Raw genomic sequence first — 13,013 nt, 5'->3', positions numbered from 1 at the left:
ACTGCCTAATGCTTAACTGTTGTGAATACCAAGTAGTACAGTCAGTGTTACTGTTTCATATTTCTCCCTTTGTCTCCTCAGAGCCTCATTTCCTCCATGCCATTGAGTACGGGAACTACGTGTACTTCTTCTTCAGTGAGATTGCTGTGGAGTACACCACACTTGGCAAGGTAAGAGAGTTGTAGTTCAATACTACAGAAAGGGGTGGTAGGTAGCCCAGCGGCTAATGACCTGTAGCCGAAAGGTGGCCGATTCGTTTCACAGGACGGGCGCTGGAAAAAAGGGTAGAATTGATCTGGCAACTAGAGGGCTGCTGGGTTCTCATCCTCAAGACATTCCCCTACCGTTGGGCCCTTGAGCAAGACCCTTTACCCCCTAGATTCGATTTCTGCAGCCCCATGAAAATCTAATTAGCATTTTTTTTTTTCTTCCATCAAAATCACACAGTTTACACACTAATATGACCACTCTGTGGAAAGGTGAGTTTCTCACAAATACGTACATGTCCGTTGTTTTGCTCCAGGACGCCGACAAGCCTCAAGACTCATCTGAAGATCACCCTGTACCAGTAAAAAAATTATCTACACACAATACGCCATAATGACGAAGCAAAAACAGTTTTTTTGATATTTTTGATCATGTATAAAAAAGACAATAAAAATGAAATACCTTATTTACATAAATATTCAGACCCTTTACTCAGTACTTTGTTGAAGCACCTTTTAGCAGTGATTACAGCCTTGACTCTTCTTGGGTATGACGCTACAAGCTTGGCACACCTGTATTTGGGGTGTTTCTCCCATTCTTCTCTGCAGATCCTCTCAAACTCTTGTCAGGTTGGATAGGGAGCATCGCTGCACAGCTATTTTCAGGTCTCTCCAGAGATGTACTTTGCTCCGTTCATCTTTCTCTCGATCCTGACTAGTCTCCCAGTCCCTGCCGCTGAAAAACATCTCCACACCATGATGCTGCCTCCACCATGCTTCACCGTAGGGATGGTATTGGCCAGGTGATGAGCGGTGCCAGGTTTCCTCCAGACGGACCATATGGACAATAATGATGTATTGAATAGGCTGCAATGTAATGTCATGTGAAACAGTGTAATGTCCTGTCACTATGTTCTGTTACTGAATGAACACAAAAGGAATGAAAATTTGTTGGAAAATCCTATAAAATCTAACCTTTCTCCATTCTCTCTTTCCCCCTCAGGTTGTGTTTTCCAGAGTGGCTCGTGTATGTAAGAACGACAACGGAGGTTCTCCCAGAGTTCTAGAGCGTTACTGGACGTCGTTCCTCAAAACGCGGCTCAACTGCTCGGTGCCGGGCGATTCCTTCTTCTACTTTGACGTTCTGCAGTCGCTGACCAACGTGCTGCAGATCAATCACAGACCAGCCGTGCTGGGGGTCTTCACTACACAGGCCAACAGGTCAGTCACAGTACCAAGCGGCAACATTACAGACGGCCATACAGATATACAGTACATACTCATACAATGAGTATAATGAGGTTTTACTGTACCACCTCTTCTAGAAAATATAAAGAAAAAAATTATGTTCACATTTGCAATATCATACCCCTTGATATTGTATATTTTTAAAAGCCTATTTTATAAGATTGTTGTTTAATGTCCTATACAACCCTGGGCAGCAGTCTTGAATGCTTTTATAGCTATACAATCCATTATAACCTGGGTTAATATGGGCCTTTCCCATGACCGATGTCTCTGTTGTTTTGCTCATCAGTATCACAGGCTCGGCAGTATGTGCATTCTACATGGACGACATTGAGAAGGCCTTCAATGGGAAGTTCAAGGAGCAGAGGAACAGTGAGTCAACCTGGACGCCCGTGCCTGAGGAGCAGGTACCCAAACCCAGGTAAGACCAACACTTATGAGTGGGAACTTTGACAGCCTCAGTCCAGACAAATTTACTTTATTCCAGTGTAAAGACTGTCAACAAAAGTTTGCATCTACAATATCATATTCCCTCAGCGTGAATGCTTAGTAAATCTAGCCCACTGACTTTGAAACTCCACTGACTAGCTTCTTCTCCTCCTCTCTGTCTCACAGACCAGGCTGCTGTGCCGGCGATGGCTCTGCCGCTGCCTACAAGTCGTCCACGACCTTCCCCGACGACACCCTGACCTTCATCAAGAACCACCCCCTGATGGACGAGGCGGTTCCCTCCGTCAACCACCGGCCCTACTTCACACGCACAACCAGCAGGTAGCTACAGCAGCAGGGTGGATGGAGGGATGAAAAGATAAAAGGGAAAATTGATGGGTAGAAAACTATTTAATCGATCTCCTTGGTTAAATAGATAACAGTTGGTCCCTTGTATCAACATGAAAAGCCCTTTAAATATAAAAGTTAGACGCAGTCAGGATGGGGTCTTCCAAAACACCACATCAAAAATCGACACAAGCAGGATAGGGCCTCCCCAAATTATAGATCCAACCAGAAGGGGGTCTGTGAAAAGCTGAAAAGCGCATCAATTAAAGACAACATCCGGATGTGGTCTACCAGACTAACACAGGGAATAGCTCCAGTGGCTCATTAGAAGCCCAGCCATGTAGCGGTGCTGAATGTAGAGTGGGTGTCAGAGGGCTGTCAGACAGCCCCCTAGCTCGATCCCCTGCCGTGACTTACATGGTGAAGCCGAGCCAGTCTGACAGACAACCAGGCGTCTTCACACAGCGGAGGGAGGGCACGCTGTCTGTCTCACATCTGCCTCCAAACGTCACATCTGCTTCAGAGTTGAACAACGGAACTTCAACGATGAATGCGTCACTTTGTTGAGTCATTAAGCTAGCGTAGTGCTAGTCAGTGTGTTGTTCTGAGTAAACATGTCGTCAACTTGTGTGGGACTGAAGGAAAGTTGAGAGCAGCTGTACAATGGTTTTACTTACAATAGTGTCCTGCATAATCTTACATAGTGGTGTCACGTTGCAGTGCATGGACACACTCTGACAATAATTCACATCTTTAATTGCAGATGCTTAGTCTCTTCGGAGGTATCATCATGTTAACCCCGAACCACAACCCTGTTGTTGTGTCCACCCAGGTTCAAGTTGACCCAGCTAGCAGTGGATACGTCAGCTGGGCCCTATAAGAACCACACGGTGCTGTTCCTGGGGAGCGAGGACGGCAGGGTACTAAAGATCCTGGCCAGCACCCATCTCAACGCCTCCTTCAGCACACAGCTACTGGAGGACATCGATGTCTACAACCCAACCAAGTCAGCCTCCCTTTCTCCATTCTCTTTCAGATATATGATACAAACTATTTGTTTTATAATACAGTGCACTCCTCTCATAACATTCACTTTTATTGGTTCAGCAACAAACAAAAGTCCCTCGTTTTTTGACCACTGTTAGAGGATGATTATTGTATGTGATGCTTTCAAGCCGACTCCACTGTAATAAGACGGAGATATGTGTTGTGGAGCTGTTAGTACGTGTCCTGAACAGCTTTTCAACTCCTCTCTCATTTGCATAGTCTCCCAGGATGTTGTTGTTGTCACCAACCATCAGCATAAATTTCGGAAAATAATGAGTCGTGTTTGTTGTTTCCCCTTTCCTAGATGTAATGTCCGCGGAGAGGACCGACGGGTTCTGGGATTGGAGCTGGACAGGGAACATCACGCTCTGTTCGTGGCCTTCTCCAGCTGTGTGGTCCGAGTACCTCTGAGCCGCTGCAGCGACTACGGCTCCTGCAAGGAGTGAGTGATACCCGGTCTATTATATAGAGCTAGTACTGCACTGTTAACAGTTGCCAAGTGTGTGTTAATACAATGCAATGGAATTCCGTTTTTCATGTGTTTGCCGCTATGGAGGCTTCCTTCCCCCAGTGCTACTATGGTGATGTGAAGTTACACATGTGTCACTTACAATCAATCAGCAGCAGGGTGGTATTGTTTATGCCAAATTGTAAATATGCTGTATGCAACAGACCTATATTCAAAATATGAATCACCAAGAGTTTAGAAGCTGACGTTGTTATGAGGGCAGTGAAAAGGGCTTCCTTGCAGTCAGAGCGACTGCTGGAGCTGATTTGTTTAGTCAGGGTTGTTTTTGTCCGAGCTAGTGTACTCGACAATCTTGTGTCCTATTTTGGGGTTGTAGCGGAATGTTCCCCCCCGCCTCTACCCAACCTCCCAAGAAAAACATTTGTATTAAATTTGAACAGGGATGCGTATCCCCCATAGCATGCTAAACCCTCATTGCGAGCCTTAGAGAAGTGCTCAACAGCATTTACGCACAAATTGGAACCAGCTGATTGGCGGCAGGCCAACCCACGGCCAGGGTTTCAACGCGACAAGGAGAAGGATAGGGCCTGCTCACTTTAGAGGGCTTAAAGCCCCTCTATTGCTGGATCCCTCTGAAACAGCCCAGTGCACATCAACCAGGGATTAGGGGCCCCTTAAGCCCCATCATGCTTTGCAGGGGTCAGGTTTCAGGCCCATATCCTCCTCTCCACACTCTCCATCTGTCTGCCTCCAAATTAGGTTTGTTTGGTTTGGTCTATCTCTCCACCTTACTGTAGCCTCTATCTTGCACAAAGCAAAACCGTTTTTCTATCTCTCGCTCTCGCTGCAGCTGCTGTTTCTATTAGAGTTCAGAAATGGATATGATTCAGACAGCAGAAACACGTTGAATGAAATATATAGAGAAAAGAGATTTAGTGAAAAAGATGGCAAAGAGAGATATCAAAAGTTGTGTGACATTCTCAACCCTCTGACCCACACAATGTTCATAACATTTTTATTTCCCCCCTTTTTAGTTATTTAAGCACAAAAGTTACAAAAAGTTGTCACATTTGCATCTGTTTTGCATCACAGTGCTGGATTAATGAGAACCCCCAGAATAGGTCAGCTGTAACCCCACAGACCAGGGGTGATATTCTCAGTAAAGAACAGAAAATCAGCAAAACTGACAAGCCACATGTAGGGAGGAGACATCATGAATTTACACCACAGAGAGAGGAGAGACTAGACATGGTGGACCTTTCTTCCAGACAGACAGTTTCTGATGAGTGGTTCCATACAGAGCTATAGATATATACACAGCTCTAGTGATCCATAGGTGAGAGGAACACCTGTGTCTTCATCATGTCCTGACAGGCACAGAGAAAAGGAGCCAGCAGGAATGCTTCAAGTCTCCCCTACAGAGAGGGGTCATTACCTTTTAACTCTGACATGTTGTCAATGCTGGTCTGGTGGGGACCCCTCCACCCTCCCACTCTACACGGCCCTCTGAATTGTAAACCATGTTGAGCATGACTGACCTAACTCTCAGTCCTCCTCTCTGGCTCCCTACATCTCTTCTACATACTGGCCTGTTAGTTGGGCTGTGTCACTGAGTCCCTGTCCAAGACTGCCTCTGGCTACCAGACACCCAGGGGGCTTTAACCAAACACTGCTGTCTGCAGCCTCACAGACCGACAGACAGTCACACTACATTGACCATCTCTCATATTCATCTCTGCCTCTTTCTGAGCTCCTAGATAGGAGAGTTACAAGCTAGGTTCACCCGGCAGTTGAAAAAAATGAAATGGCAGGTTTTTTCTGTGAGGTAAAATGACACCCTGGCCTGATCTGTTTTACTTCGTCTGGTGTGACTGTGGCCTGTAATGTTAATGAGACACTCCAGAATATGGGGGTGTTGATAGGTGAATAGATATCACATATCACTTCAGGTCATGCCTTACCAAAGAGTCTTCATTAAAATATGTATTTGGTCTCTATTACTTTTTGATAGTGTTCACACACCGAACTCTGACTGTCTCTCTGTCTCGCAGGAGCTGTCTGTCCTCGAGGGACCCTTACTGCGTGTGGCAGAGGACGGGGAGCTGTGCTACGGTGGTGCCCGGATTCAGGTAAGTCACAGACGCTGCATAAGCACCACCCCACCACGCAGCCAATCATAAGAGATTAGGTTTAGAGGCCAAGTACCAAACCCATCCCTAGCCCCTACTCTTTGGTCCTGGTTTTGTTGAGTACTATGTGTCAAATATTACTGTTGAGTCTTCGATCAGAAAAATAACATTTTACTGACAATTTATCAACATCAAATGGCCATATGACCTTGCATGAAACATACAGTAAATGAATGAAGTAGCAGTAGCTTCATAGTACTCTGCATACCACTTTCTTGTATGCTTTCAATAATCGATACCTAATCTGGAGTTTGACTTTCCCAAATTGTCAACGTGATGAATACAGCCTCTAAATTACAGTAAAAACATTGGTCTGTCGGCTCCATTTCACATATAGGACGAGCATCCATCTTGTTTATTTCTAAGTGGCGGACATACATCACGTCTGCAATCACTCGGAAATGAAACCCCAAATACCCGCTTGGAGGGGTCGTGCGTCACTCTGGGGTGGGACTGAAAGGCATCGATCAAAATGACCTCAATTTAATTTACTGATCCATTCTGATGAACTGGAAGGAAGCCATTTGACACTTAGAGCTATCGACTGGCTCAGCGTCAGCGCCAAGCAGGGTGTGTGTGTGCAAACAAAAAGCCAATCAATTCCTCTGTCTGAGACTCCCTCCTGACCCACTGTCTTTCTCTTTCTGCACTGTAGCATGGAATCGAAAGTAATGCTCAGCTGGGTGGATTTCAATCATGTTGTGTATACCTCACTGTCTTCCGAACAGGGAGTGAGGGAGGGAAGGAGAGAGGTAGAGGAGGAGAGGCAGTAGAATACACTTTCACCTCCTATGTTGCCTCCTGACACTCAGGGACTGGGCTGTCACTGTTCCTCTGATTTTCAGTGTGGCTTTAAATCACCTGCTGTTGGTATTCACCTCTGCAAACATGGGCTGTAAACTTAGTGTGGATGGGTGGACAGGCATCACAGTAAAGGCAGCTGTCACTATCCTAATAGTCATATGGACTGCTTCAAATTGATTATTCTGCTGGGGATTGACTTATTGCATATCCTGTGATTGGCCACCCATGGGTTTTATTTGCCACAGCCACAGCCAGAGGTTAATGGAAGATTCCAAAAGTGTGTATGTGTGTGTGCGGCGGTGTGTACGTGCTGGGCAGGTAATCAGAATTGGACTGAGGCTTGATTTATCACGTTTTTAACCAGCGGGACAGTGCCATGCAGCAAGCCAATGGAGTGGAACCGAAGAGATTGGCAAATATTATACATGCAGTCAGTAGAGCTATTACACTGTGCCTGCTCTGTCCACGTCAGAGAGAGCGAGAGAGAGTTGATATGGTGTGAAATAGTCAGAACCCGAGAATGGCCATGCCTCCAGAACAGATGCAACAGCTCATAAAGGCTGTAATGGGGCTGGACCGGAGAGCAACAGGGGACATATCCCCCCCTTCTCTCTCCTCCCTTACTCTCTCGCTCCAGAGGTGGCATAAATTCTGCCGGCTGCTTTGGGGGGGGGGGGGGGTTGAGCTAGAGGTGAACCGTTTCCATGGTTTCCTGTCTCTCTCCCATCACTGTCAACGCCTGGGGACATGGCGTGCCAAAGAGGCCAGTCTATGTCTCTCTCCATGGCTCTTTCTCTCACACTCTCTCAGAAGAAAGAAATACATGAATAGAACAGACAGAAAGGGAATGGAGGCATACGGTAATACTGGTTACTAGTTGTGGTCCACACACACGGACACACAATCACGCAAAATCCCCCAGGCCGACCTATTCACTCACAAACAAACCCACTCTGCTGTGGTAATACAACTAATGCTATCGGCTGTCAGTGGGCCAACTGCTGAGCATAGAAAGATAAGTGAAGTTGTTATTTCTCTGAGTTTATTATTTCTCCCCTCTGAATTCCATGTTTTACTTTTTGACTCTTGATTTGCTCACTGGGTCTGTATTCACTCATCTAGGCCTGCGTTTCATATATGTAATTTGTTTTTGGCCGCGCCTGGAAAGTCTGTGTGTGTGTGTTTGCATATGTGTGAATGTTCATGAGTATTTATATCTGTTATTTTCTTTGATTGCCTGCTCAGTCGATACGGCGTTGTAGAAGATTCAGTGCCATTGATGTTATGTTCTGCTTGACTAAGGGGCCACTCACTCCACTGTGCATCAACGCAATCACATTACTCACCAGGGGGAATGCATGATTTCTGAATGTGTACAAGCCTTTGATTCATAGAAGAAGGATGTCCAAGAAAGTGTCCAATGCACTGGAGCACAACCAAATGTAAATAAATACTAGAGGTACTAAATGTCTCACAAGAATGCAGTGTTTATTTTGCTGTATAAGAGAAAAAGTGGAGAACTAGAGAATCATCATGGATGCAACTGTTAAGGTGGTGAAACATTATTCTAGCTAGATGATAGCGCCTCGACACATCCATTTGAATTTGGACTCAGGTGAATTAACAAAACAGTCAGCCTGACCTTGCAGAGACGAAACCAATTAAATGGTTTTCTTTTGCAGCACAATTTATTTAAGTCTTTGTCATCAACAGAACCATTTTGTAAAGCTTGATAATGTACCTAATTAATGAAAGCGAAGGTTGTGTTTAAATGGTGAAAGAGGAATGACACATACACGCTGACAGGCCGTTTTGTCCTCTTCTGTTTTGTTTTTCCTCAGGGGCGGATTTGAGCAGGATGTGGAGAACGGCTACCCTCACTACCCAGATAGCTGCCACGGTAAGGTGGACCAATCATCTGTTCTTAGTGGCTCTCCACTACTGGCACACAGAGCCATCATAAAAGCTCTTTCATAACAAGCGAAGCTTATCAAGTGCGTTTAATTGTCCAAAATGATACAGAAAAAGTGATTGCCATACTTGGGGAATGATATTACAATGAAATTAATCAGCAACTCAATTCAAGTATAAGTAGCCTGTCATTTCCTACCTGAAGAGAGTACCCCAGTGGGAATTTTGCTCTCAATTTTCCCTTGCAGATGGTCACGTTAAACAAGCAGTCAATTATACATTTAACTAAAAACAGTTTGAGTATTTAACCACTACTCAGACTTACACAATGTACTGTTCTGTCAATATGTCTGTTGCTTTCCATTTTCTTCTCTAGACGTCCTGGCGACCACACGCAAGCAAAACACTCTTGCTGATTCTGCATATGGTCAGTTGACATTTCTTTATCCTCTATTTTTAAAGCTTGTCGAACTGTCTGAGGTTGTTAGCAAACAGGCTAACGCTAACAAAGCCTGGTAAGCAACATCTCTATTCCCCTTTTTTGAACTTGTTATGCAACATGAGTAGTTCAGGAACATTTGTTGCAGAGAACACCACCTCTCACACAAACAGCTATCTTTAACATTGGAGCTATTGTCCAAAGCTAGTCGTGGCAGCAGCACCAGCATGGTTGTTTAACAGGCTAGCAGCGCCAGTGGCCAAGCTGCCTACTTCCCTTTATCAAGGAGAATCATCATCCCTGTAACGCTCCATTACTCCCCACTGCCTGCCCATAGAGCAGGGTGGCTACAGAGCTCAGTGGCTGGCAGCAGGCGCTAAAGCACATTGCTAGCGCTCTCAGCTGAGATGTATTCTAACGTAGCATTAATAAACAATTACTGCAGAATTATCTTCAAATTATGATAATGACATCCATGGGCCATGACTTAATGATTGTTTTCTGTCAGAGAGCAGAATTGTTTACTGCTCTTATTGACGTAGCTCGATGGTTTTCGGTTAGCTGAGTTAGCCGGCTAGTTAGTTAACTAGTCAGGTAGGTAGTGATACAATTGGCAAACTCATTCAGGCTCACTCCTCTCAAACTTACTTATCAGTCTAATTCAATGGGAATCCACAGTTTTCCCCAAAAGTAGTTGCTGGTTAAAAAAAATATATACAGTTGAAGTCGGAAGTTTACATACACCCTAGCCAAATACATTTAAACTCAGTTTCACAATTCCTGACATTTAATCCTAGTAAAAATTCCCTGTCTTAGGTCAGTTAGGATCACCACTTTATTTTAAGAATATGAAATGTCATAATAATAGTAGAGAGAATGATTTATTTCAGCTTTTATTCCTTTCATCACATTCCCAGTGGGTCAGAAGTTTACATACACTCAATTAGTATTTGGTAGCATTGCCTTTAAATTGTTTAACTTGGGTCAAATGTTTCAGGTAGCCTTCCACAAGCTTCCCATTATAAGTTGGGTGAATTTTGTCCCATTCCTCCTGACAGAGCTGGTGTAATGGAGTCAGGTTTGTAGGCTTCCTTGCTCGCACACGCTTTTTCACTTCTGCCCACAACTTTTCTATGGGATTGAGGTCAGGGCTTTGTGATGGCCACTCCAATACCTTGACTTTGTTGTCCTTAAGTCATTTTGCCACAACTTTGGAAGTATGCTTGGGATCAATGTCCATCTGGAAGACCCATTTACGACCAAGCTTTAACTTCCTGACTGATGTCTTGAGATGTTGCTTCAATATATCCACATCATTTTCCTACCTCATGATGCCATCTATTTTGTGAAGTGCACCAGTCCCTCCTGCAACAAAGCACCCCCACAACATGATGCTGTCACCCCCGTGCTTCACAGTTGGGATGGTGTTCTTCGGCTTGCAAGCCTCCCCCTTTTTCCTCCAAACATAACGATGGTCATTATGGCCAAGCAGTTCTATTGTTGTTTCATTAGACCAGAGGACATTTCTCCACAAAGTATGATCTTTGTTCCCATGTGCAGTTGCAAACCGTAGTCTGGCTTTTTTATGGCGGTTTTCGAGCAGTGGCTTCTTCCTTGCTGAGTGACCTTTCAGGTTTTGTCGATATAGGACTCGTTTTACAGTGGATATAGATACTTTTGTACCAGTTTCCTCCAGCATCTTCACAAGGTTCTTTGCTGTTGTTCTGGGATTGATTTGAACTTTTCACACCAAAGTACGTTCATCAGAACGCGTCTCCTTCCTGAGCGGTATGACGGCTGTGTGGTCCCATGGTGTTTATACTTGTGTACTATTGTTTGTACAGATGAACGTGGTACCTTCAGGCATTTGGAAATTGCTCCCAAGGATAAACCAGATTTGTAGATGTCAACAATTTTCTGAGGTCTTAGCTGATTGCTTTAGATTTTCCCATGATGTCAAGCAAAAAGGCAATGAGTTTGAAGGTAGGCCTTGAAATACATCCACAGGTACACCTCCAATTGACTCAAATGATGTAAATTAGCCTATCAGAAGCTTCTAAAGCCATGACATCATTTTCTGGAATTTTCCAAGCTGTTTAAAGGCACAGTCAACTTGGTGTATGTAAACTTCTGACCCACTGGAATTGTGATACAGTGAATAATAAATGAAAAAATCTGTCTGTAAAAAATTGTTGGAAAAATTACTTGTCATGCACAAAGTAGATGTCCTAACTGACTTGCCAAAACTATAGTTTGTTGACAAGAAATGTGTGGAATGGTTGAAGAATGAGTTTTAATGACTCCAACCTAAGTGTATGTAGTAAACTTCTGACTTCAACTGTATATCCCTTTGTCACCTTACAAATTATCCATGGGTACTGATGGTGGCTGCTTATCCCTAGAAGTGATAAACACAGCATTGAGACCATCTTAGTGAGAGTTGCTGGCCATTATTATATCTCAACAATACCACCCATCCAGTGTCTAGTCCAGCCTTTCCATCTACTTCAGAACAGAAGCAATACTGTCTGCACTGCAGCTTAGCCTCAGACCTCCACATTCTCACAATGCCTTTGTTCTCCGTATCCTCTCTGCTGGAGGAAGTAGTGCCGCTCAGTGGGCAGTGGGACTAGATGAGCAACCCCACTGGCTAGTTCTGCCAGGCGATTACTCCATCCATGCCTCTGTACTCTGTTTGAAGTACTTCACACACTGTCATACTTCAGACACAGACTTGCAGAATGACAAAAACCTTTGAGTCCAAGCTGAAGATCAAGGTTTCCCCACAATAAAACACCCTATAATGCTGAACAATGCCATTCTCGCTGGTGTGCATTGGTTCCTAAGTGCTCTTTCTTACTATTCCACGGAATGGAACAATCCCGTCCCATAGAGAAAGCAGCGAGAGACAAACACCCAGCAGTGTGGACAATCAAACCATTCCCCATTGCATATTGTGCTTTTCTCCTTTTCTCTCTGCAAAGGAGAAAACAATGCACAGGCACACACACAATGTTGATAAATTGAAGTAATAATGCAGGCCTGGAGCTGTTGTCTGGCATGCCAAGGCTGAACTCCCCGGTGTGCAGTTTTAATTTGCCTGGCGCAGATGGTGCTCTGACAGGGCACCTTATTCAGAGTGAAAACTATCAACTGGCATCGAGAGCGGGCCTTTCGCTTTCAATCTGGGCTGGCACCCTCCAGTATGCTAACATTATGGCCGGCTTATTAGCGAAACATCCACGTCAATAGCGGCGTGCTGCACACAAGGCCTCAAGGACATCCACTGTCAGAGAATTAGGAAGACACTCATGATGGGTGTTGTGACGATGACAGTGCTTTCTTCTGCCAGATCTCTCACAGTACAGACCCGTATTGGATCCACAGACTCAGACACCACATAACCCCACAGTACCAGTATAGATGCTAATTGGATATGTTGCCATTGTCACATTTTCCGTAAACATTGTCACATTTTCCATAGACCATTCCATATGTAGGTTAGACGGTAACTACCTGTAAAACAGTTTAGTGAAGCAGAGAACTGAAAGTTGCTGTATATCATTACCTACCATTACCTCAGCTACTGGTATCTATTTCACCTCATCTGTCAAACTACTTAGCAAAGAAAATCGTCCGTGAAAGGTAACTGTATATCAAAGTTTGTATGTGCTGGAAGAGTCATTCATGCACCAGCTGGTAGCGTCCACAACAACAGGGTTTTGCTGTGTAGAATGTGCTACAGTGCCGTGTCAAGAGATTTCTCACTGGTTCGGTAACAAAGGCAGCAGGTTTGGAAATCTTAAGGCCGGCACTGCAGCCAAATCATGACCATATTGCCCCTGAGTGTATTTCTCCAATGACTCGTAATTGCTGCAACACCTGAATGTTTTATCTATTAAGGGCATTAAACAGTGGGGGAA

At 44.5% G+C, this 13,013-nt stretch overlaps 1 protein-coding gene across 6 annotated transcripts in view; it reads left to right on the top strand.

Annotated features, from left to right (window-relative positions):
• LOC106580978 (semaphorin-6D) overlaps nucleotides 1-13,013 on the top strand; it is a 156,117-nt gene that overhangs the window by 125,956 nt on the left and 17,148 nt on the right. For all 6 annotated transcript variants that reach the window (XM_014162634.3, XM_014162652.3, XM_014162643.3 and 3 more), the window contains 9 exons: nucleotides 82-170; nucleotides 1,210-1,427; nucleotides 1,744-1,875; nucleotides 2,070-2,225; nucleotides 3,064-3,237; nucleotides 3,583-3,720; nucleotides 5,799-5,876; nucleotides 8,582-8,640; nucleotides 9,028-9,078. In XM_014162634.3, coding sequence (XP_014018109.3) covers nucleotides 82-170; nucleotides 1,210-1,427; nucleotides 1,744-1,875; nucleotides 2,070-2,225; nucleotides 3,064-3,237; nucleotides 3,583-3,720; nucleotides 5,799-5,876; nucleotides 8,582-8,640; nucleotides 9,028-9,078 — 1,095 coding nt within the window. The remainder of the gene's footprint in view (nucleotides 1-81; nucleotides 171-1,209; nucleotides 1,428-1,743; nucleotides 1,876-2,069; nucleotides 2,226-3,063; nucleotides 3,238-3,582; nucleotides 3,721-5,798; nucleotides 5,877-8,581; nucleotides 8,641-9,027; nucleotides 9,079-13,013) is intronic.

The sequence above is a fragment of the Salmo salar genome, chromosome 02, assembly GCF_965601325.2.
Source record: "Salmo salar chromosome 02, fSalSal1, whole genome shotgun sequence".
Classification (NCBI taxonomy): Eukaryota; Metazoa; Chordata; class Actinopteri; order Salmoniformes; family Salmonidae; genus Salmo; species Salmo salar.
The sequence above is the reverse complement of the archived record's forward strand: the minus strand, read 5'-3'. Positions and strand labels throughout refer to the sequence as shown.